This window comes from Peromyscus leucopus, chromosome 1, assembly GCF_004664715.2.
Source record: "Peromyscus leucopus breed LL Stock chromosome 1, UCI_PerLeu_2.1, whole genome shotgun sequence".
NCBI classification, from domain to species: Eukaryota; Metazoa; Chordata; class Mammalia; order Rodentia; family Cricetidae; genus Peromyscus; species Peromyscus leucopus.
In genome coordinates, this window is record NC_051063.1 from 123,807,492 (window position 1) to 123,832,995 (window position 25,504).

The following is a 25,504-nucleotide window of genomic DNA, read 5'->3' on the forward strand; positions in this document are numbered from 1 at the left end:
ACCAGGGCTTACCCCACACTAGGCTGAGCCACATAGCCAACTCTCTACCTGTCCCCCCACCGGGTTTTTGTAAATTTTATACAACCTTGATAGGTTGTCCAGATTGTACCCAACCTTGTAAAGTTTTGTTTGTTTGTTTCATTTTTTGAGACAGGGTTTCTGTGTAGTCCTGGCTGTCCTGGAACTCCCTCTCTAGACCAGGCTGGCCTCGAACTCAGAGTGCTGGAATTAGAGGCTTGTGCCACCACTGCCCAGCTTCAACCTTGTACTCTTTTGCTTTGATAGCTTGAGTAGTTAGAATGGAAGGAGTTTGTTTGTTTGTTGTGATAGCTGAACCGGGATAGTAGGCATGCTGGGCAGGTACTCTGCCCCTGAGCTTTACCCCTGAAGACATGTTTTTAAGGCTGGGATGTGTCTTAGTTGGTGGCATACTTTAAGCCATGGGTTTCACCTCACATACTGCATAAACTAGGCGTGGGGGTACATGCCTTAATTCTTGGACTTGGACAATGGAAGCAGGAAGATCAGAAATGCAAGGCCATCTTTAGCTACGTAGTAAATTGAAAGCTAGCCTGGGGTAAATGAGATCCTATTTTTCAACTTCTTTTTTTCTTTTTTCGAGACAGGATTTCCCCATGTAGTTTTGGTGCCTGTCCTGGATCTCGCTCTGTAGCCCAGGCTGGCCCCAAACTCATAGAGATCCACCTGACTCTGCCTTCCGAGTGCTGGGATTAAAGGCGTGCGCTACAACCACCCGGCCCTATTTTTAAGGAAAGAGTCATGCTTTTAAGATCAACTCCTAGAAAGTGATTTCCTGATCCCTCTGATCCCACATGGAGAAATCCATGGCTTGGGTTCTTCATGCCGAGGTGGCAGAAGTAGCCTGAGATACCAAAACCAGGATAAAAAGGGCTGTTTAAGGGTTGGCCAGTGAGGTACCTGCAGGGGTACAGGATAAAATGGGCCATCTGAGGGTTGGCCAGTGTGGTACCTGCAGGGGTACAGGATAAAATGGGCCGTCTGAGGGGTGGACCAGTGAGGTACCTGCAGGGGTACAGGATAAAATGGGCCGTCTGAGGGGTGGACCAGCGAGGTACCTGCAGGTGTACAGGTGCAGAAGCGCCGTCTCTGCTCTGCCAACCTTTGTTGTGTGTTCGTTCTTGTTTGTAGGATGTGGTTTCCCACAGTAAAAAGCTTACCAAGAAGAACAAGGAGCAGCTGTCTGATATGATGATGATTAACAAGCAGAGGGGAGGCCTCAAGGCCCTGAGCAAGGAGAAGAGGGAGAAGCTGGAAGCCTACCAGCACCTGTTCTACTTACTGCAGGTGAGAGGCTCCGGGGCTTGGGTGTGCATCACCCAGCTGAGTTCTTCCTCGCGGGGAAGCCTTCCCACAGACCCCTCCAGGAGTCTGGCCTGCTTGCCCACTGAGGGCCATGAGAAGGGCTGTCTTGTTCTTCTGTATATTGTGATCCTTGATGTTTTACAAAGCATGAACTTGGGAGGGGAAGCTCAAGAAGCCTCAACCCTGGACAAAGAACTACGGCAGTTAAGGAATGCTGGGAGCAGGAGTAAGAGTCTCCCCAGGGCAGAGCACCCCGGCTGCTTATCTAATACCAAATGATCAGCCCTGAAAACATGTATACGAGTAACGTTATACAGACTGAGCAGGTTGTATTTATATATTTATATACCAACGATGAAAGAAAAAGAGGCCGTGAGTTTGAGAGAGCAAGGGAGGGTATATAGGTGGGATTGTCGGGGGGGGGGGGGGGGGGGGGGGGGGGGGGGGGGGGAAGGGGGAGATCGCAGAATTATAATTTCAAAAAAAATTATATAAAAAAGCATGGATTAAAAGAAAAATCAATCTTTATATTATCTAAAAGTTTCTGATCCGTTGGTTTTATTTCAGACCAACCCCACCTATCTGGCCAAGCTGATCTTTCAGATGCCACAGAACAAGTCCACCAAGTTCATGGACTCTGTCATCTTCACACTGTACAACTATGCGTCCAACCAGCGAGAAGAGTACTTGCTGCTGAGACTCTTCAAGACAGCACTCCAGGAGGAGATCAAGTATGGAAGGACAGACGGACAGGGTGGGCGGGTGGGCGGATGGGCGGGCCTCTCCCATCACCGGAGAAGCTCAGAGTTCAGACTCAGGCTAACCTTTGCATTTCCTTGGTCTCAATTTGTGAGAAATACTCTTTTCAAAGTATCCACTTTAAAATAGCTAGAAGGAAGTGTTGGTAACTGCCTAGTGTCACGGTGCACTCCTGAAGTCCCAGCATTTTAGAGGTCGGAGCAGGAGGTTAATAGTTATTAGAATTAATGCCCAGAACGGGTCTTCATATTCAGGACCTTGCAAAGCATTCCTGTGCCGAGTGTGGCCACCTGTCCATCCCTGTCTAGTCTATCAAGAGGCATGAAAGACCTTTCAATCCTGCAACCGAACCAAGCCCGACAGTAGCTGATTCTTAGCGGTTGTTACTATATAGTTATTCCAGTTGTGAGTGACTCCTTAAGAGAGCCAGGTGGGGCTGGCAAGATGACTCAGTGGGTACAAAGTGCCTGCTGCCAAGTCTGAGTGTGGGAGGCCAGCCCCCGCCTTTTAAAGGGTTCCTACGAGGAGGAGAGAGGAATAAGACACTTTTAGAAAATAAAATAAATTAAAAAAAAAAAAGAAAGAAACTTTTAGATACAAAGACAGTGGAGAGGAGACAGACAGAAACACAGGATAGCTTCGGGAGGACCTGGATCAAAATCCACCGGCCCCTTCTGTCTCTTCAAAGGGACTTTTTATAACAACACTAAGGGGCGGGGCAAAAGACCTCCCCCTTGCTAGACCAAAGCACACCGCACAGCCAAGTGCAGACCCTTCCAAACACCTGGTAACCACACCCGTGGTCCAGTCATTCCCCTATGGAGGCTTATTGGGTAAAGCAAGCTCAGATCTCACTAGGAAACCTCTGTGGGTCTCCACATCTGATGACCTGAGTTCAATCCTCAGACCCACATGGTAGAGAGAACTGACTTCACACACATTCTGCATAATAACTACATGTAATTTTTAAAAGAAAGAGCAGGACAGGCATGATGGCCTACCGATAATCCCAGCATTCAAGAGGTGGAGGCAAGAAAATCATAGACCCTGTCTCAAACAAAATACAAAAAGTATTGCCAGGAGGCAGAGGCAGGAAGATCAGGAGTTTGAGGCCAGCCTCAGCTACATAGAGAGAACTTAACTCAGGGAAAAAGTGATATTGTGGTACTGGTCCTAATGTGAAGGGCCCAACTGAGTGAGCAGCTACCAGAAGTTCTGTGACTATCGGGAGATGCTTCCAGAGGAAGACATGACCTGGTTCCAGAAGAGTGTCTTGAAGTTGATAGATTCTGGTATAAGTTTAAATTTAATTTGTGTTTGATATCTTATAGGTCAAAGGTGGATCAGATTCAAGAAATTGTGACAGGAAACCCTACGGTTATTAAGATGGTTGTGAGTTTCAACCGTGGTGCCCGGGGCCAGAATGCCCTCCGACAGATCTTGGCCCCTGTTGTGAAGGAGATTATGGATGACAAATCGCTCAACATCAAGACCGACCCTGTGGATATTTACAAGTCTTGGGTTAATCAGATGGAGTCTCAGACGGGAGAGGCAAGGTATGATCAGAACACCTTTCCTTTCGTGTGTTTGTTGTTCTCTGTATCTTTTTTAAAATGCAGTCACTTTTGATTTACAGTAACAATTGTTCAAATAACTTTTCCTGCACATTTATAATCTCAGTGTTTGGAATCTGGAGGCAGGAAACTCAGTCATAGCTACATAGTGAGTTCCAGGCCAGCATAGACTATATGAGATTCTGTCTCTAAAAAGGAAGCGTGCGCGCGCGCACGCGCACACACACACACACACACACACACACAACTTTTCCTTTGAGAACGGTGATTTAAGTTGATAATTCCCTTATTAGGCAAATATTTATTGAGTGTTTGTTATATACCGGCACTATTAGATACATGTAGAATAAAACAATAGTGAACGAGGCGTGGGCGAGAGAGCTCAGTGGTAAAGGCTTTTCCTGTGCAGTCCTGGAGAACTGAATTCCATCTCTAGAGTCCATGTAAAAGTGGAGAGAACCAACCCCAACAGAGTTGCCCTCTGACTCTCCCCATAACAATAAAAAGAGAGAGATAATAAAAACTGTAACAGTGATGACACAGACTCGCTCCCTTACCCCTTCATAGTTCATTGTTGAAGAGCTAGCACACAGGTAAATAAAAATCACAATCGAGGAAAGGATTTTCGAGGCTCTTTGTAAGGTCTTCTGCCGGAGTAGAGGAGAGCCCTGATGTAGGCAGGTGGTTAGGGACAACCGTCTGCCGAGGCAGGACTTGTAGCTGGACCTAGAGGACACGATGGTGAATAAGGCTGGGCGCACAGTGTGCATGCGCACTGCCCTGCGGTGGGGGCCTAGGACCTCCCCGCTGGAGCTGGAGCAGTTGAAGGGGACCGCTCATGCAGATCGGGGTGGGGGAAAGGCTGTGGGGTGGATGGTGACCTGTGCCTGGGTACGGAGGGCTGAGCCAAAAGCACGCATGTGTTTGGGGAGCTGAGTCCGCCGGAGTGAACTCCAACCACCAGAAAGAGATCTAAAGCAAAGGCTGGACAGTCCATCGTGGGTAATGCCAGGAACAGGAAGTTCAGGAGCCGCGCTGCGTTTGGCTTTACACAGGTGGAGTGGGCACCAGAGACCAGTGAGCAGCTCGGCCTCTGTTTTCCTTTGGGGCGGGTTGGACAGCAGGTAGCTCGCTGGGGCTTGGTGGAGTGAGTAGCTTTGCACACCTTTGTCCTTCAGCCTGCAAGCCGGGCATGGTGGCTCGAACACGGAAAGCCAGCACTTTGGGGGCTGAGGCAAAGTTAGCTGCAGAAATGTGTCCTTTACAGACCAGGAACAAAATCTTCTGTGTCGTTATTGATTTTAATGTCCTATAAGTCTGTCACTGGGATGGCAGTCTTTGCCTGTCTTTTTCTTTTTCCTTTCTGGTGCTGGGGACAAACCACTCAGGTCAGCTCTCAGCTCGGCCTCTCCACCATCTTTTTCTGGGAAGTTTGGCCTCTTCTCCAGGCCATCTTAAATAGCAGCTCCCTGAACGCTCGAGGGTACTAAGTTACTTCCTTAGATGATCAATGAGTCTGTCATCTACAAATCAGAATTCCACTGGCCAGTTCAGGATTTTTTCTTGTTAGTGTTGGTAAGAAACTGTGTCTCCTGATTTTCATAAAATGGAAATAGTGGTGTTTTTTTTTTGTTCAGTACTAGTACCTATGAGGCATGGAGAGCCACCCAGCATGTAAGCACCATGCCCCCCCCCAGCATTTTCCTTTCTAGTTAATCACCCAATATAGCAGACTCGGACCTTGTCACCTCTTAAGGAGAAGTATCATCTCTATATTCTTAAATTTTCCCTCTTCTCGAGGTGGTGGCGCATGCCTTTAGTTCCAGCACTTGGGAGGCAGGGGCCAGCCTGGTCTAAAGAGCAAGTTCCAGGACAGCCAGGGCTACACAGAGAAACCCTGTCTCAAAAAACAAAACAAAACAAAAAAAAAGAAGTTCCTCTTCTTCTCGGTATTCTTTTCTCTGACCACAACCACTGGCCTTTGTGGTTTGGATTCTTTGGCTTGTTACTATTTTTGTTTTATTTATTAACTTTTGTACAGTGCTGAGGATCAAACCCAGGACCTTGTACATGGTAGACAGCGCTCTGCCACTGACCCACTCTCCCGACAAACATGTGAGGTTACGGTGACCTTGACTGGTATAAAAGAGACAACGTAGCTTACCATCATAAATTACAGTCCCGTACTGACTGTCATTCAGTGTGCTATGGCATTGTACCCCGTCTGCTTGTCTTGCTTTGCCATGGCGACTGGAGCCAACTCACCATACATCCCTTCCTTGGCTTCAATTCTGGTGGCCTTTGGCACTGCTTAACTTGTGACCACGTGACTCTATTCTCTTCCTCCCTGGCTGCTCCCCTCCCCTCTATACTAAGTCTCCCTCTGTCTCTCTTATCAGGTCACCTGGTTTATATATAGGGACCACTTGGATAATCTAAGATCGTCATCACTTTTTTTTTTTTTTTAGCTTTGAAAGTACCAGAAGCCTTTCCTGTCTCTCAACTCGGTGTCTTTATTCCCCCTGTTAAGTGTGGCCCATGTTGTAGCACATCTGTTACTCTCGTGCCAGCCGGTCCTTTTCTTTTCTTTCTTTTGGACAAGTCCTTATGCATCCCAGGCTGGCCTTAAATTCGATGACTTTGAACTCTTGACCCTTCCACCTCCACCTCCCAAGCATGCACTATAGAGCCTGATTTCTGTGGTGTTGGGGATTGAACCCAGGGCTTGGTGTCTGCCACCGGCCCCACCCTCAGCCTCTCACGCCTGCCTCTTCTGACTAACGTACTCCTTCAGTTCTGTATCTGCCTGCCTCCTCTAACATCCAGGGGTACCCAGTGCTGTCGGCTGGGCTGTGCCTCTTCAGTCCCGTGGACCTTCTTGGTCTCCATTGTTACACCTACATCTTTGTTGATACTTATCTTCCCTGGATCAAGTGGGACACCAGTTTGCACATCCCTCGTCTGTGTCTGTCAGTCCATCTTTAATTCCTTGTGCTGAGCTAGGGCAAGCTTTCCTCACAATGTAGAACTTTCTTTAAACTGTATGTGTGTCTGTGTTGGGGGTAAGGGAGTATGTGGAGGTCAGAGGACAACTTTGTGAGGTTTCCACCCTTCTGTGGGTTCTGGGGACCAAACTCGAGTCTCCAGACTTGCATGACAGGCCCTTTCACCTGCTGAGACATCTTGATCCTCCAGAACCTCAGAACCCAGACTTAGCAGGTGTCTAGGATCCTCCGGGGCTTGACCCCATAGCCTTTTCACCCTTGTTTCTCTCCTGTTTGTTCCCCGTGTGTGTGTGTGTGTGTGTGTGTGTGTGTGTGTGTGTGTGTGTGTGTAGACGTCCCTCCTAGAAGACCCTTCACCTCCGTTTTCTTGAGCTGAGGTGTCTGTCTGTCCCTGGGGTCGGGAGCCTTCCTTCCTTTCTCTAGTCTGAGTAGAGGCTCCGCCTGTGGCCCACAATGCGTTGTCTTTCTTCATTGTGGGGATTAACCCGGGCCTTGGGTATGCTGGGTAAGTGCTGCATCACTGAGCTAGCCTGGAGCCCACACAGTATGTTTATGACCACACTGCTTATATGCCTCTGCTGCTGTGAGAGACTCCACAGATAGATGTCTTCAGTACTTACTGTCTCCAAGTGCTTATCAGAGTGCCTGACACAGAAGACATCCAATTCACAGTTGAAAACCCAAGTTCAAATCTTAGCCCTAGCTTTTACCAGCTCTGTGCAGAGCAACTTAAGTTAGCTCAACCTTCTGGGTCTTTCTAGTTATAAAAGATGAGTTTCCTGCCTTGAGCTATCTTGGGCATTGGTCTAACATTGCTGGGGATCATTTCTGTCTTCTTAGCAAACTGCCCTATGATGTGACCCCTGAACAAGCCTTGTCTCATGAAGAAGTGAAGACAAGGCTAGACAACTCCATCAGGAACATGAGGGCCGTGACAGACAAATTCCTCTCAGCCATCATCAGCTCTGTGGACAAAATCCCGTGAGTACCATCAGTTATGACCCCAATAAAGCTTGGCATTGATGGTGTTCACTGTGGCCCTGACCTTCTCTGTTTCGTCCATCCCCCAGTTATGGGATGCGCTTCATTGCCAAAGTGCTGAAGGATTCGCTGCATGAGAAGTTCCCTGACGCTGGTGAGGACGAGCTGCTGAAGGTAAGAATCTGAAAACTGGTGGGTCCCTGCCCTCCTCGGAGCCGCTAGAGGCCGCCTAGAAACCTAGTCCTGACCATAGACCTGAGTGTCAGTTCTGGCGCAGCTCTCCTAGGCTGAGCGCCTCAAAAGCGGCTGTAAATAGAAGACGATAGCCTTTTTGATCAAACAGTTTCTGTTCGCTTGAAAGGCACACACTGAGTGAGCATAGGAAGTGGAATTTTCCCCGAGTTCTCTTTTCTCGGAAGCATTGCTCCCTCTCCTGGTGGCCAGGCGAATAGCAGCAAGCGCGGTGGCCCTGCTAAGGCTTCCCTGCTGGCCCTTCCTACTCGCTCTTCTCTTTCTATTTATTTACTTTTATTTTTTTAATCTGAACACTTTTCTCTTCTTTCTCCTAGTTCTGTGCTTTTCTACAGTGAGGCCTCGATTCTAGACTTTCTGTTCAGGTGAATTAATTTTATTTTTTTCTGGAACTCTAGGGGAGATGCCATGATTGTCCTTGAGTTCTCCTGTGGAAGAGATGCGTGTTGAGTGAATCTTATTTCAGAGGCATGCCCTTGGCCTTTGCAGTCTGCAGCATGTGGATGGTGGGGTTGGACGGATGGCATTGTGCTAGATAGGCCATCTTAAGGATTGGCTTTCGCTGTGTGCCCTAGCTTCCTAAGAGACCACCCATGAAACCCAAAAGCGCAGGTGGATAGCAGCAGCCTTAGCTGCTCCTGTCACTCGGGAACAAAAGATGCCCTGACCTGTTGGATCACACAGCTTAAGTGTCACTTATACATTCTGAATCCATTCTTTCATTCATCCTGGTAGTAGTTTTCAGTTCTCTTGTTCCCCCATACACCCCAGAATTTTTTTTTTAATTTATTTTGAATTCTAGGTCTTGAAGGAAAGTGTATGTGCATGTATGCATGTTGGCGTGTATTTTTTTGTTTCCCTTTTCCTCACAGGACTGCATTTTCTCATTTTCATTGCTAGCAAAGTCACCTGCGGCTTCCTTAGCAGGGTGCTCTTCAATGCCCATGTTTCTGTTTCAGATTATTGGTAACTTGCTTTACTACCGATACATGAACCCAGCTATCGTTGCTCCCGATGCCTTCGACATCATTGACCTGTCAGCAGGGGGCCAGCTCACCACAGACCAGCGCAGAAATCTGGGCTCCATTGCAAAGATGCTCCAGCACGCGGCTTCCAATAAGATGTTTCTGGGCGATAATGCTCACTTAAGCATCATTAATGAGTATCTTTCTCAGTCCTACCAGAAATTCAGGTAAGGGGCAAAGTAAACAAAACATAACCCAGCCCTTTATAATACTTTGTCTGTGTATTGTTGACCTCACAAAATGAACTGAGAGATGGTCTCTCTAGGGGAGAGTTTTGTGTTTCTTTGTTGTTGTTGTGGGGGGGGGTTGTTTGTTTGTTTGTCTGTTTGTTTTGTGTGGGTTTTTTGTTTGTTTGTTTCTTTTTATTTTGTTTTCCAAAACAGGGTTTCTTTGTGCAGTCCTGGAACTCTCTCTCTAGACCAGGCTGGCCTCAAACGAAGAGATCTGCCTGCCTCTGCCTCCTGAGTGCTGGGACTAAAAGTGTGCGCCACCACCGCCTGGCTAGTTGAGTGATTCTTGTGGGTGGAAACAAAACTGGCCAGAGAACTAGCTGTCAGGATCCCAAGGCTGCCAGGCAGGAATGGAACAACACACATGTGGCCATTTTTCTCGAATGTCGTTGTCTTGGCTGTTAGTGTCTGGACACGGCCAGAGCTGGGAAGGTCTGAGTGCCCTCCCCACAGCTGGACACAGCTGGAGCTGGGAAGGTCTGAGTGCCCTCCCCACAGCTGGACACGGAGCTGGGAAGGTCTGAGTGGCCTCCCCACAGCTTGCATGCCAACACCACCTGCTGCTGCTTATTTTCAGACGGTTTTTCCAAACTGCTTGTGACGTCCCAGAGCTGCAGGATAAATTTAACGTGGATGAGTATTCTGATCTAGTCACCCTCACCAAGCCGGTAATCTACATTTCCATTGGCGAAATCATCAACACCCACACTGTAAGTGTTTCCCCTTAATTACTTAATTTCATCACACTGCCTTTAATTACCTTCCCTGGCACCTGTTTCCTCTCTGATGGCCAGGTGTCTCATTTTGCTGTGATCTTGTTTTTCAAGACAGGGTTTCTCTGTGTAGCCCTGGCTGTCCTGGAACTCACTCTGTAGCCCAGGCTGGCCTCAGAGATCCGCCTGCCTCTGCCTCCCGCGTGCTGGGATTAAAGGCGTGTGCCACCACCTCCTACACTTTGCTGTCATCTTAGCTGACCACAGTCCCTTGTGTTTTCTCTTTCTTTTCTATTGCTGCTCTTTGGTGGTGTCGGGAATCAAATTCAGGCTCTTGTCTGTGCTACGTGCTCTGTCTTTGAGCCACACCCCAGCTCTGCTTCATATTTGACATGTCTGCTGCTCTGCAAGTTACCCCAAGCCACCTGCTTCAGAATCATCCATGCTGACATTGAAAAGTGATGTTTGCCAGACATATGACAGGTGTCCTGACCCAGAATCCCTAGGAATGGACTCCAGAAAGTGCCTTGAGAGCACTGTCTTAGTGGCCTGATAAATCCTCTTATACCAGCCGTCTGCCTTACTCCTTTCACATGGCCTAGAGCACCAGCTCCTCCTCCTCCTCTGTGGCTGTGGAGTTTTCCTTTGAAAGCTCCCCATTTCTGCAGATTTTTCAGGCACAATTTCCTTCTCCCTCGGGGACTGTACATCAAGCAGTAGTACATTCATGAGGACATTAGCTGGGATGGTTGCATGCATGAGGCTTGGTTGCATGGTACTAAGATAATGTCTTGAGGCTTCTTTTCTGCATCAAAAGACTGTACATTGGCAGAGTTTAAAACCTGGCAGTAGAAAACAATAACACAAAGCAAAACAAAGCAAAAACAACCAAAACAAGCTATGTCCCCAGAACCCTGAGTAATTCTCAGTATGTCGTTGTATTGGTGCTTGTTGGGTGTAGTGATGAATTGAGTCTGTGTCCTGTGACTTGCTTACCTGGGAGCATTTAAATCAGGAGGGAGCAAGGCCAGCAGGATTCCCCGGTGTTTCACAGTGCACGCTGCTCCATGAAGTTCAGTGTGCTGCTTGGTCCCTCCTGCTCTTGACTAGGTTAACCTGTTTGTGTTTGGTGTGGTGGTCTTGTTGTCTGGCCTCTCGTGCAGATCCCTGTTGGGCCTTGCCGCTGGGGACAGAGGGTTGAGGGTGAACGGGGGTCAATCACTGTGTCCTTGCAGCTCCTGCTGGACCATCAGGACGCCATTGCTCCGGAGCACAATGACCCCATCCACGAACTGCTGGACGACCTTGGCGAGGTGCCCACCATTGAGTCCCTGATAGGTAATGTTCTTAATTAGCTTCTAAGAAGCTGAGAGGGGAACCTGGCAGAGATCATTGTCTCTGATTTTGCCCTCTATCAAATTCTAGATACTCTGTGGGAGACAAAAGCTATGTAGGCCCCAATCTGTGAGCAGCTGCGTCCAGTGAAACAGATACTTTCAAATACAAAGACAAAAATAATCATAGATAATTAGAAAGTGTAAGGCTTATAAAGGAAAAGCTATTTTGAGGGAGAATTTCAATGTTACATGGTTAAAATTTTTTGAGATGGGGGGGTTTCACTTTGTAGTCCTGTCTGGCTTGGAACTCACTAGAAGACCAGGCTGGCTTCACATTCCCAGAGATCTACTTCTGTCCGCCTCCTGAAGGCTGGACTAGAGGTGTGCACCACTGTGCCCAGTGAAATGATTTTTCACACATTTATGAAGTTACTGTATTCTGGACCCTTCTCCTTAACCATCTGGCATATTTTCCTTTACTTCTCAGTAAAAACTGCTTGCCACACATCAGAGTGTCTTGGTTTCTCAAGAGTCATGCTGGACCTGCATCATATTTATTTGCATTATTTTCCCTCCAATGTGTCTTTTTATTACATTGACTCTTTCTACATTCCCAAACTGCAGGGGAAAGTTGCGGCAATTTAAATGACCCCAACAAGGAGGCACTGGCTAAGACAGAGGTGTCCCTCACGTTGACCAACAAGTTTGATGTGCCCGGTGACGAGAATGCAGAGATGGATGCTCGGACCATCCTGCTGAAGTGAGTACCGAAGGGAACGGCCGTGCTGGCCTCTCTTGACCGTCACAGTACCCATCACCCTGTCCTGGACTCGGCACAGGACTTAGTTTGCCAACCTACAGTTACAGTCTTAGAACTCCTCCCTGTGCCACCTGTTGGAGTTCCCATGTTCTTTGTGCCTGTGACTGCCCCTGTGGGTGCTGCAGCAAGGCATTGTGGTCGTGATGATGGTGCTGGGGCTGCTGCTGAGATCCAATGACAAGGAGGTAGAGCACACAGCCGTGTTAAAACCCAGTCCCATCTCGTTGCAGCACAAAACGTCTAATTGTGGATGTCATCCGGTTCCAGCCAGGAGACACCTTGACTGAAATCCTAGAGACACCAGCCACCAGTGAACAGGTACACGAAGGTTTCATACTCATCTTCCTAAACTGGATAAGCTCCTCTATGATGGGTGCATCCCTAGATGGGGGATAGAGGTTCAGGGAAGGGATGGGACCCTAGGGTGAGCATGGGTCTAACTTTGGGACAGTCATAATTTGGGCTCATCTGACTGAGAAAGTTGGTGACTCCTAAATCCAGAAGATGTTCTTAGGACATGAAACTCCCTTGCCCTTACAAGCAGACAAGAGAATAGAGAGGAAGAGGGAGAGGGAGACAGAGAATATAGGATGGATGAGAACTTAATCTGGAACAGAACAGTCTGTCTAGTAATTTAATGACTGTCTTCTAGTTGTTATGTGGCTTTCAATGAAGCCAAGCATCTGGATTCACAGTTGTATTTTGCTAGGTGGAATGAGATATCTCACCTTATGCTCTTCCTCATCTGGCATTTAGTACAGGGCCGAAATTTGCAACAGAGTTTGAGAACTCTGCAATCGAGTACAGATACGCTGTATGAGTCCATGTTTAGGGCTCCAATGGTGAACTTACCAAGAAGTTTTTTGGTTTCTTTTTTCATCTGTAGGAGGCTGAACATCAGAGAGCCATGCAGAGACGTGCTATCCGGGATGCCAAAACCCCTGACAAGATGAAAAAGTCAAAACCCATGAAGGAGGATAGCAACCTCAGCCTTCAGGAGAAGAAGGAGAAAATCCAGACTGGCCTCAAGAAGCTAACAGAGCTTGGCACCGTGGACCCAAAGAACAAATACCAGGAACTCATCAACGACATTGCCAAGGTACTGCATGTGGGGAAGAGTGGTGGCCGGCCTTGTTTACAGCTGCTTCAGGAGCTCAGACTGACAGAAGCCACCCAGACCACAGCATAGCTTCTCATATGCAGAATAGTACAGTCTCAGGACCGGTCTCTGACTCTCACACCAGGACTTCACTCCCTGAGGTGGATTTTTTGTTTGGTCTAAATTCATGAGGCGACGGCCTTCAGTAGAGCTTCCAGTGTCTGAGTTTTTGTTACCTGTGAAGAACCCTTCAGGACTTTCTCATAATTGCTATGGAATATATAAAGCTGGTGATCATATGATCGACTTGATTTGTGAGAACCACCCCAAGCCAGGGCTCAGAGTTCTAATTTCACTGATTTAGTGCTGTTTGCACTGAGGAACTTGGTTCTTTTCCTTTCCTCTCAGGATAGCATGTTTATGAGGTTTAGACCAGCTTTGTAAGTGAAGTCTAAAACCACGAAAATCTGAGCACACAGCTCCCTATTGCTAGAGGATATAGGCAGACGAGAGCTGAGTTTCTTTTGGTTGTGAACACGGGTCGCTGCCTGTTAAGAACAGTTGGCATGTTTGAGTTCAGCCCAGCTGAGTCATAGAGTGCTTGAAGGGTGACGGTTCAGGAGGCGCAGGCTGCCTGTCCTCGTTTTCCTGATTGTGCTTTCTGTGCTCCAGGACATCCGGAATCAGCGGAGATACAGACAGAGGAGGAAAGCCGAGCTGGTGAAACTGCAGCAGACGTACGCGGCTCTGAACTCGAAGGCCACCTTTTACGGAGAGCAGGTGGATTACTACAAGAGCTATATCAAAACCTGCTTGGATAACTTGGCCAGCAAGGGCAAGTGAGTCTTTGCTTTTAATTCTTCCCGGGCAAGGGTTAGGGGGGGTGGGAAGAAATAGAAACTGTTCCAGAGTGTCAGTGAAAGAAGTGTTTTGGTGTGTCACTAAATTTACTACTGTTACTGTGGGGAGAGGAGGGTGCATGTGTGGAGCTCAGAGGACGACTCCCAGGAGTCCTCTCGGTCTGCCATAGCTTCCAGGAGCTGTGACCTGAGCCCAGGTCCTCAGGGTCCTGAAGCAAGTGCTTTACTTGCTGAGTCTTACTGCTGGCTTGATACGGAATTTCTTTTCTTTCTTTCTTTCTTTCTTTCTTTCTTTCTTTCTTTCTTTCTTTCTTTCTTTCTTTCTTTCTTTCTTTCTTTTTTCGAGACAGTGTTTCTCTGTGCAGCTTTGCGCCTTTCCTGGAACTCACTTGGTAGCCCAGGCTGGCCTCGAACTCACAGAGATCCACCTGCCTCTGCCTCCTGAGTGCTGGAATTAAAGGCGTGCGCCACCACCACCACCCGGCTCCATTTAGTTTCTTAAAATGTCTGCCTCAGCCCCGTACACACATGCCGGTTTGCAAATGTAGGCAGTTCCGGAAAGTAAAAGAAAGTTCTAAAATTCCTAGAAGTGAAAGGGATGGATGGGTCATCTGAACTCCGAGCAGCCGGCATTTGCTGTTAGGTGTGACCTTCCTAAGGGTTGCCCCACTCACAGCCTGCCATCACTTGACCACTTCCCCGACTCTCCTTTGGAGGCCGAGATCTCGGGATGCATGGCATTCACCTCTCTTCTTCCCATGGTTACTCTGCATAGTGTTTCCGTCTTTAATTTCCCTGTGGACTGCCAGCATCCGCTCCTTTGACCTTCTCTTCCATCCTCTATCACTGCTGTGCCTGCTCCAGTGTCTAAAAGTTGTGTGTGTGGAAGTCTTTTTCCTGCAAAACCAGGGCTTTACAGGGATTTTTTTTTAAATTTCATGGTGATGTTTTATTTGTATTTTATATATTTGAGAATGCATATATATTTTTAAAATTTGCTGCTTTTATTTTTCAGTTGCAATGACTTTAAAATTATTATTAAATATTTATTTTAATTTTTTTTCAAGACAGGTTTTGTGTGTGTGTGTGTGTGTGTGTGTGTGTGTGTGTGTGTGTGTGTGTAACTCTGACTGTCCTGGAACTTGCTCTTGCTTTATAGACCAGGCTGGCCTCAAACTCAGAGAGATCTGTCTGCCTCTACTGCCCAAATGCTGGGATTAAAGGCGCATGCCACCACCACCTGGCCTTAAAAATTATTTTAATTTCACTTAAGTTTACAGTTGAGTCTCAGATAATTCAGTAGGCTGGTGAACTCACCATGTAGCCAAGGCTGGCCTTGAGCACCTGATCCTCTTGATTCCACCTCACCAGTGTTTATTTGTGTCTTTGTGTGCATTCGTGTGTTATATACATGCTTGAATACAGCACACATGTGAGGTCCGAGGGCTGCTTTTGGGAATGGACTCTCCTTCCCCCTTGTTGAAGCTGGGTCTCTGTGTACTCTAGCTGGCCAGCAGTGTCTGAGGGATGGACTTGTCTCCACCACCCATCTCACCGTGGGAGTGCTGAGATTACAAGTACACACCGCTGTAGCCAGCGTTCTGTGTGGGTTCTGGGGACCAAACGAGGCTCTTCAGGTTGTACAACAAGTGTTTTTACCTTCCGCCATGGGCTTGTGAGGGGTTGGTGCCAGAACTGACGTGGGAGCTCTGGCACCCTCTTAAGTTCGTGGCCTTGTTCTCCAGGGTGACTTAAAGGTGGAAGCGAATAGTCATGTCCGGTTTTGCAGAGGTCGCTTGGGCCAGTCCTCACATTTGTCTGCCATTTTAGAGTTATGTGTCTCCATGCTGCTGTGTGCATTGCCGGCCTCACTGCCATGGTGTCCAAGGCCTGTAGTAGATTACTTACATTCATCACAACGTGGTTCTGTTTCCTTTCACAGGGTCTCCAAAAAGCCTAGGGAAATGAAAGGCAAGAAAAGCAAAAAGATTTCTCTGAAATACACAGCAGCAAGACTACATGAAAAGGGAGTTCTTCTGGAAATTGAGGACCTCCAAGTAAATCAGTGAGTGTTTCCTTTTTATGTTCACATATATGTGCTAGTGTCTGTGCATGTGTGTGTGTGTGTGTGTGTGTGTGTGTGTGTGTGTGTGTGTGTGTGAACACGGAGGCCAGTGTCAGGTGCCCTCTTCCTCTTCACCCTATCTTCTGGGGCACGGTCTTTCACTGAATCTGGAGCTCATCAGTTCCACTAGGCTTCTGGCTGCCAAGCCCCCGGGCTCTGCCTGTGTCCCCCCCCCTCCCCTCCCCAGTGCTGTGGTCACAGGGATGCACTGCTGGGCCCAGGTGTTTCCATGGACGTTGGGGATCTGAACTTGAGGTCCACATGCTTGGGCAGCAGCACTTTTCCTGCAGAGACATTTTCTCCCCTATTTCCATCTTAACTTTGTTTTAGAATCTTTTTATTTTTAATTTTGAATTCATCCCATTGTTATCTTATTGTTCTTACTTCTCTTTCTAGGGGGCTTTTTTTATATATATTTTATGCACTTATATAAAAATATATGTTTTTAATGTGCAGAGCTATGTTTTACAAACAGTTCATTAACCTGGCAGTAAAAGAGAATGCATTTTTAAAATTATGCTTATTTTATATGTGTGCACACACACATATAGTATATATATATATGGAGGTCAGAGGACAACTTACAGAAGTTGGTTCTCTCCTTATACCATGTGGGTCCCAGGGGTGGAACTCTAGTAATCAGGCTTGAGGACAGGCACCTTTATTCCCCAAGAGTTTGCCACCTGAGAACGAATTTCTTGTTCTCACTTGTCCCAGGCGTGTTGACACCAGCGTGTGCGCACACCTCGTTGTAATCTCGCCTCTTAGAAGCAGGAAGCCATTCCTTCATTTTCTTTCTTTTTTTTTCCAAGACAGGGTTTCTCTGTGTAGCTTTGGTGTCTGTCCTGGATCTCACTCTATAGACCAGGCTGGCCTCGAACTCACAGAGATCCACCTGCCTTTGCCTCCTGAGTGCTGGGATTAAGAGTGCTGAGATTAAGGGCGTATGCCACCACTGCCCAGCCTCATTCCTTCATTTTTTGTGTCTGATCAAGACATACTGTCTTAGGTACTGTTCTGCTGCTGTGACAAAACACAATGACCACAGCAACTTACAAAAGGAAGCATTAGTTTCAGGGGGTTAGTCCATGATCATCATGGCAGGGAAATTGGCAGCAGGTGGGCAGGGATGGCATTGGAGAAGTAGCAGAGAGCTCATCTGAGCCACAGGTAGTAAGCAGACAGAGAGAGCAAGACTGGGCCTGCTGTGGGCTTTGGCATCTCAAAGCCAGTGGTATACCTCCTCCAACAAGGCCACACCTCCTAGTCCTTCCCAAACAGTTCCACTCACCTCCTCCAACAAGGCCACACCTCCTAGTCCTTCCCAAACAGTTCCACTCACCTCCTTCAACAAGGCCACACCTCCTAGTCCTTCCCAAACAGTTCCACTCACCTCCTTCAACAAGGCCACACCTCCTAGTCCTTCCCAAACAGTTCTACTCACTGGGGCCCAATCATTCAAACGTATGGCCTATGGGAGCCATTCTCATTGAAACCACCATGCATGCCCACAAAAAGCATTCGCCTTGTTCCACAGAGATCAGCTGCATCCTTCCTGGAAGCCCAGCTGGCTTTGCTCCTGGGTCAGAACAGTTCAGGTCTGACCCAGTGTCCTCTGGCAGCCCTGGCCTGCATTGTTAGAAAGAACACATTGAGCTTGGACTGCTGACCATCCCTCCCTTTGTTACAGAAGGTTCTTAGCTCTTCTGATTCTGAAATATGTATGACTGACTGACCTTTGAAAACAGGGCAAAGCATGAGAGAGGCACCTGGGACTCCATGAGCTAAAGGGAAACTCTTGAGGTAGTAAACTTCCTTCTATGCTTTTGTTCAGAGAAAGGCAATCTGTCTACTGTGTGCCTAAGTAATCTACCTCACTTTTTTTTTAACATGAATGGTTGTCACGTATCCAACTTTTATTGATAATGCTGTATTATGAGACATTTTCATACTTTTTGAAAGCATCTTTGAGCTGAGCAATGGTGGTTCATGCCTTTAGTCCCAGCACTTGGGAGGCAGAGGCAGGCAGATCTCCAAGTTCGAGGCCAGCCTGGCCTACAGAAGGAGTTCCAGGACAGCCAGGGAAACACAGAGAAACCCTATCTTGAAAATCCAAAAAAAAAAAAAAAAAAAAAAAAGAAAGTATCTTTTATAATGGCTACGTATTTCCTATCTTGATCTAGTTTAGAGCACTTGATTATACTTTTTTATTCTATTGCTGTAATCTTGATGACACATATCAACCAGTGCTTGCATTAAGCCACGTGAGGGGCCATCTTTTGTGAGACGGTTCCTTGCTGTGCTGCTCAGGCTAATACTGAATTAACGACTCAATAAACTTCCCGCCTCATTCTTCTGCACATTTAGGACTATAGGTACACAGCATCTGCTCGGTTTTTGTTTTGTGGTGGTGGTGACGGAGCCTCACTGTAGCCCAAGCTGGCCTCAAATCCTCCTCCCTTAGCCTTTGCTGTGCTAGGATTACAGGCATGCATTGCCACTCCGTGTTGTGGAATAATCTTTTTGTACACTGTGAAGAAATGTCACTCTGATTGCTTTAGTAAAAAGCTGAACAGCCAATAGCTAGGCAGGATTTCTAGGCACAAAGAACACTGGGAAGAAGAAGGGCGGGGGTGCGAGGAGATATGGAGGAAGCAGAAAAGCAGGATGGATAGTACGTAGATGAGGTAAACGAGCCTGGAGCAGCACATAAATTAATAGAAATGGGTTAATTTAAGTTATAAGATCTAATTAGAAACAAGCCTAAGCTGTAGGCCAAGCTTTTATAATTAATAAGAAATGTCTATGTTATTATTGAGGACCTGATGATCCTGACAAAAAATCCACTTACAAAATGTGTACACTGTGTGAAGGTGTGTTGCTGTAATTGGTGTAATAAAAAGCTGACAACCAATAGCTAGGCAGGAGACTTCTGGGGGGAGGAAGAAGAGGAGGATCTAGGTGCTCAGGAGAAGCCAGAAGACATGGAGGTGAAACAGGAGGTGAAAGATGGAAGAAGGTAACACCACGTGCTAGAACATCGATTAATATAAGTATTAAATATTAATCTAAGTTATAAGAGCTAGTTAGGAACAAGCCTAAACTATAGGCCGAGCTTTCATAATTAATAAGAAGTCTCCATGTCATTATTTGGGAGCTGGTTGGTGGGACAGAAAAAAGACTCACTACAACTCTGGGCCATGATTGCTTTTTAAAATAATAGATGCCTACGAATTGATTTTCTGATCAAAGAGTGCTTTTTAAAACTATTACAAAAACACATGGCATACAGTTCACACTGTGACCATTTCAAGGGTGTAGTTCAGTGTTCGCTGGTAGTTCTGCCAGATCACTGGGAGGTTTGCATCTTGCATGACTCGCCCCCTGATTCTCTCTAGCCAGCCTCTGGCGGCTACCATACTCTCTATGGTCTTTGCTTTTGACTGCATTAGTTACCTCACATAAGGGAAGCCATGTACTTTTTATCTTTTGTGACTGGCTTGGACATTCACTTAGCATGGTGTCCTAGAGCTTTAACCACATGACAGGATTTCCTTCATTTTTAGTTTGAAGGCTGAATAATATTCCATTGTCTCTGTGTACCACATTTTGTTCCTCATTCATGCCCTGATGGACAGGCACTGTTTCCGCTCGAAGCTATTGTGAGGGCCGTTCTCTCAAGTCTTCCGGTGTATGCCCGGAGGTGGGGTGGAGGACCATGCAGAAACTCACGTTTCACCTGCAGGAGGACTGCAGTTTTCCACAGTGATGGCAAAGCGTGCTGATACCGTCTGGCCACAGTCGTTTCAGCAGGGCCAGGACGAGCAGGAGAGTGCTCATGCCGCTGCTCCTCCTGTCAGTGAGGAAAGCAGTTCATAGTTTCAGACACTGTCAAGGCTGGAGAATGCTCAGCAGTGAAGAGCACATGCCACTCTGGCAGAGGACCTGGGTTCCATTCCCAGCACCCAGGCCAGACAGCTCACAGTCCCTCTGACTCAGCTCCAGGGATCCAGTGCCTCTTCTGGCCTCCATAGACACGCATGCTCACACACAGACATAACATACATACACATACATCTCTTTCTTTTTTTCTAAATTAAAATTGAAAGTGTTTCCTCATGGTATGTGTTTCTTAGCTTTCTGATTGAGGTGTTGTTTTGGTTTGGTTTGGTTTAGTTTTTGGTTTTTTAAGACAGGGTTTCTCTGTGTGGTCTTGGCAATCCTGGAACTCACTCCATAGACCAGGCTGACCTCGAACTCACAGAGATCCACCTGCCTCTGCCTCCCGAGTGCTGGGATTAAAGGCGTGCGCCACCACCGCCCGGCCCTTTTTCTCCTTTTATCGCTAACTTTCTATAGCAGCTTCAGGGAAGAGCCCCCTGGCATCACCATTTCAGGCCACTGGGGCATTCCCCACGGGCCTTCTTTGAACAGAATGCAAGTGCTTCAGAGGGAGGTGACCATTTCTCTCTCTAGCTCTCAAAGCGGAGGGCATGGCAGGATGTCCTTGCCCATGGTGCCTCCCCTGCAGGAGAACTTTGGTCCTGTACCTTCTACCAGGCACCCCTGATGCCCCCCACCCCCACTTCAGAGGATCATTACCTGCAGATGTGAAGCTCACCCATATGGTGTTTGTTGTGTTTCAACAGGTTTAAAAACGTTATCTTTGAAATCGGTCCAACAGAAGAAGTTGGAGACTTTGAAGTGAAAGCCAAGTTCATGGGAGTTCAAATGGAGACTTTCATGTTGCATTATCAGGTGGGTATGCGTACACGCACAGGCTCGGACCTGAAGCTCTCTGATGAGGTGGGAGAAGAAGATAAGAGAAGGCCCTTTGGGGAAGGCTGCCTGTGTTCAAAGGGCTCAGCGCCTGGTTGATGGGAGAAGTCAAGGGTCTGGGGAGTCGGGCATGGCCTGTGCCCTCTGGGAGCTCCCTAAAGTGTATGAGCTTCGGAGCGCATTGGTACCCAAAGCTTCACTCAGAGCACCCTGAATTGAACTGGTGCCTGGCCCTGAAGGAAGTGTTAACAGTGTGAAAGTGTATGCTCCTCAGCACTTGAACGTTTTCCTCATTTGCATTTGATATGGATACTTTTGTTAGGTGTATTACTAAAAATAATGTGGATAAGTTGCATCTTTGTAAATCAGAATCACATTTTAAATTCAAAATGAAATGTGTAATGATTTGTTTTATGACATAATTAGCCCCTGATTTTTATTTTTAAGTATCTTCATTTTTTTTTTCCCTGGTGCTCAAGTTTGACCCATAGGGACTTGTGCTTGCTAAGCAAGCAGTGCCCCACTGAGCTCAATTTCCAGCCCCAAATACCTAATTTTGGGAAGTGGTAGGAATCTCATGTAGCCCAAGCAAGCCTCAAATGCACTATGTACTCCAGGCCTTGAACTCCTGACTCTCTTGTTCCTCCCAAATGCTGGGGTTATAGATATGTGTCACTATGCCTAATTGCCTAAATATCTGTTTTTGCACATTAAAAAAATATCTACCCAGTGGGGATGGTGGCACACAACAATAATCCTAGCACTCAGGATGCAGAGGCAGGAGGATTCAGAGTTTGAGGCCAGCCTGGACTTCTTTGTGCATTCCAGGTCAGCCTATATAGTGAAAGCCATCTTCAAAATCCAAGGCCAAAAATAATCAGAAAATTGAGAGGATTCATAATCGATATCCAGACCCCTCTAACTTGGTGTGTGTGCTACCTAATAGCCTCTTAGTTTTTACTGATTGGTTTGTTGATTTTGTAGTGCTGGGAGTCAGACCTAGGGTCTCGCACATGCTCTGCTGCTCAGCTATACTTATCCATGTCCTATCCCTGCCCTGCTTCACACTGCTGTGATCTAGCAGAGCAGCCTAATGCCTTTCTGGGAGCGTTTAGACTTCTGCACGGGATGCTCTCCCCTCACATAATTGGGCTGCCCTGCCTCTCCTCCCTGCCCGCCTTCTGCCTCCAGCCAACAGTGAGCATTTGTGCGTGCATCGCCTCCCCTGCAGCCTTTCCCCATAGCCACACGGGTGCCCCTTCCCTTGCCTCAGCAGCTCGGAGAGACATCCCCTGTCGACCGTGTGAGCTGATTCACTTCCCTGACACCCCCGAAACTGTGAACTCTTCAAACAGCATGTCTTAGTCATCATCTCCATTTCCTTCTCGGTAACCAGTAGTCTCTCCGAGCATATTACTTAAATAAGTGAGGAAGGATTTCATCATACGCTGTCACTAAGAACTGCTGCCCACAGCCCCTGACCCCATGGGTCTCACCATGTATGTAGAGGCCAGTGAGTCTGCTAAGGAAACAAACACTTGTGCTCAGATTCATTAAACGTGTCTGGCTCACAGGTGCATGGGGTTAGTTAGGCAAGGAGGACACACCATGATCCCCATCCTCACGACACTGCAGTCCCTTCATGCCCTTTGACCCTGGCTTTTTCCTCATCACCAGTCTCGGAAGTTTAGCAGTCGAGACACTGTGCCGAGAAAGCAGCATGTGTGAGGTCTGGGCCAGCTTCTCTGACGGCCATGCCACCCCACACCTTTGAGTGCCAGCAGGCTCCTCCTTAAAGCTCGGATGACCTCACCTCACAGGACTTTCAGGAGGCCATGAAAAGATGCCGTGCCGTGTGCCCGAGCAAAGCCTTGCACAGGCGAGGCGTCCGATGACCGTGTGGTCCTCCTGTTTTGCTTGCCTTTACAGTAGGAAATCGTTCTCAGGTGGAGTAGAAGTCAGAGTCTGGCAGGGCTGGGGCTGCACATCAGAGAGTACATCCATGTTCAGTCTTCAGAAGCCCTGGGTTCAGTCTCTTAAAACCAGGAGTCCAGGAGATCATGGAGCTGGAGACGCAGCTCTCAGCTGGTAGAACGCTTGTTTGGCCTGCACCAAACCCTGGGTTTGATCCCAGCACTGTAGAAACTGAGTGTGGTGGCCATACCCATTATCCCAGACATGGAGACAGTTGTTTGAGGCCAGCCTGTGCCAAATAAGACTGTGTCTCAAAAAAAAAAGATTCTAGTAGGTCCTGAGACGCTATCAGCCATGCTCATTTTCAGCCATTAGCAGATTTCACCATGAATTGAAATGTCTTTATTTTTTCCACGGGGACTAATACTTCTAACCTACAGCTGAAGCGGAATGGGGAAATGTCATTGTAACTTCTGAAATAAGGCTTAAGTGTACCTATTTTAACTGAACATACCTTGCCATGTTTAGAGTATTTTACTATAAACTAAATGACTCCCAAGACCTAGAAAGCCTGAAGATTGCAGGCTAACCAGCCAGCGCCCCCTGTTGCTGCAGCCCTGGGGGCGATTGTGTGCACTGGGAACTTCCATCTGACACATAAGGCCTGTCTCTGCCTCCTGGCTCCTCCTTCCCGGGGACCTTCCTTTTCTTGTTCCAGATCTGACAGTGAAAATGTTCTGTTTTGTCTTCAACAGGACTTGCTGCAGCTACAATACGAAGGGGTTGCGGTCATGAAGTTGTTCGACAGAGCTAAAGTCAACGTCAACCTCCTCATCTTCCTTCTCAACAAGAAGTTCTATGGGAAGTAACTGGTCGCTAGCTGCCAGCCCCTGAGAATTCAAAAGGACAGTGCCTCACCTCTGCCTTTCTAGGATCCTCCATTACTCCTTGGAAGCAAAGACCTTGTCCAGTGGTGCCGCAGTCTCCACACTCCTGAAGCCCATCTTTAAGTCCTCTCGCTCCGACAGGACATTCAGTGAAGTCGTAGTTCAGGCTTCATCTTACACACACACACACACACACACACTTCTCTCTTTTTCTTTCATCTTGTAGGAAAGAGTGGCGCCTCACCCAGCCCCTCTCTGTTAGGTCTCCTAAGTGGTAATGGCTACTTTGTAAATGTTGGTGTTTGTTTTACTCAGCAATGGGATGGTGGGATTCAAATTCTTGTTTAGAAGTGACAGCTGTCAGGTGAACAGCGGACATGCGCATCAGAGTCACGGTTAAGGGTGGCCCATGATAGCCCATGCGCAATCAGAGGATGGAGTCTGTGGTGTCTTCCTTTCCGCTGCCTCTGTGGGTGGAGCTAAGTCCAAGTTACTGTTCTCTGTTCAAAGGAAGCAGCTTCGGGAGAGAGCAGCTGCTTTTGATTCCCCACTAAACCTGGGCAGCACTCTTGGTGTGGTCCTTCCTGGTGAAGGAGAACCCCACGATCATCGCCACCCCTTTAGAGACGCTGAGAGTGGGCCCCAGCACCCACTCAGAGCAGTGCAGAGTTCCACTCAAGGACAGTGTCTGCTCCCTCGCTCTCTCCCACAAAGGGGTGGCTCACCCTGTCCCAAAATGTTGTCAAAACTATTTGTGTTCCAAGAGTGCCTTACTAAAGTATAAATTTATTTCTTGAAATGTGAGTCATAGGAATTTTAAAGATTTGTATAATGCTTTAGAATACCCTGAAAAGGGGTCATTTCTTATTGGGTTATCTGTATATCTGAATTCTTGAAGCTTCTCTATAACCTACATTAGGGTTTATCTACAGAGTCAGCAAGATCTTAGCAACAGCAGCCAGCCCATCTCATCTTTGAAGTTCAAATCCGTTTCCCACTCTCTGCTCTGCTGCCATATTCATGCTTGTATTCTGAGAAGCCTGGACCCTTAGGCTTCAACTAACAAAAACCATTCAGTTCCAGGCATTGAATTTGGAAACCTTTGTTCTTGGATTAAAAGTCATAAACTTTAAAAAACAAATCTGTTTATCCAAAAAGATAGGTAAATCATGCACTGAGCTTTCAATTTCTTTGATGTTTGGTATTCTTGCATAAAACATAAAAATTAAGCTAATAATATTACAGTTTACTGATGTATATTGAAGGCAAATAAGCCATTTTGATTAGTAACAGATAGCCAGGCAATGGTGGCACACGCCTTTAATCCCAGCACTCTGGAGGCAGAGACAGATGGATCTCTGTGAGTTTGAGGCCAGCCTGGTCTACAAAGGGAGTTCAGGAGAGCCGGGGCTACACAGGGAAACCCTGTCTCGACTCCCCCCTCCAAATGGTTAATTAGTGACAGATATGTAGCGTGTCCCTATTACAAATGTAAGTCTTGGAGAAGTGTCCTTCACGGTGTCCCCATGGGTGGTGGGGCCTCCGTGAGTGGGTGTAGGTAGAGGTGGGTGCTCAGGGAGGACCTGCCACCAGTGGCCCTGTTTTTCATTATGTTTTGGAACATAGTTTTCTCAGAAAATATTTTCTTTAGGTTAAAGGAAAATTCTAAGGCTGGCATGGTAGTACATACCTGTAATCCCAGGGTGACTAAGTCAAGGCCAGCCTGGGCTACATAGCCATACCCTATTTCAGAAAGAGAGAGGGAGAGGAAGAGAGGGAGAGGAAAAAGAGAAGAGAAAG

At 47.3% G+C, this 25,504-nt stretch overlaps 1 protein-coding gene across 1 annotated transcript in view; it reads left to right on the forward strand.

Annotated features, from left to right (window-relative positions):
* Iqgap1 (IQ motif containing GTPase activating protein 1) overlaps positions 1-24,894 on the forward strand; it is a 95,287-nt gene extending 70,393 nt beyond the window's left edge. Inside the window, exons 24-38 of the mRNA XM_028873771.2 lie at positions 1,171-1,326; positions 1,912-2,075; positions 3,435-3,659; positions 7,523-7,663; positions 7,753-7,837; positions 8,875-9,107; positions 9,748-9,880; positions 11,119-11,221; positions 11,845-11,980; positions 12,271-12,358; positions 12,927-13,139; positions 13,812-13,978; positions 15,942-16,064; positions 20,774-20,882; positions 23,573-24,894. Coding sequence (XP_028729604.1) covers positions 1,171-1,326; positions 1,912-2,075; positions 3,435-3,659; positions 7,523-7,663; positions 7,753-7,837; positions 8,875-9,107; positions 9,748-9,880; positions 11,119-11,221; positions 11,845-11,980; positions 12,271-12,358; positions 12,927-13,139; positions 13,812-13,978; positions 15,942-16,064; positions 20,774-20,882; positions 23,573-23,686 — 2,190 coding nt within the window. The 3' untranslated portion in view covers positions 23,687-24,894. The remainder of the gene's footprint in view (positions 1-1,170; positions 1,327-1,911; positions 2,076-3,434; positions 3,660-7,522; positions 7,664-7,752; positions 7,838-8,874; positions 9,108-9,747; positions 9,881-11,118; positions 11,222-11,844; positions 11,981-12,270; positions 12,359-12,926; positions 13,140-13,811; positions 13,979-15,941; positions 16,065-20,773; positions 20,883-23,572) is intronic.
* Positions 24,895-25,504: the final 610 nt, after the last annotated feature.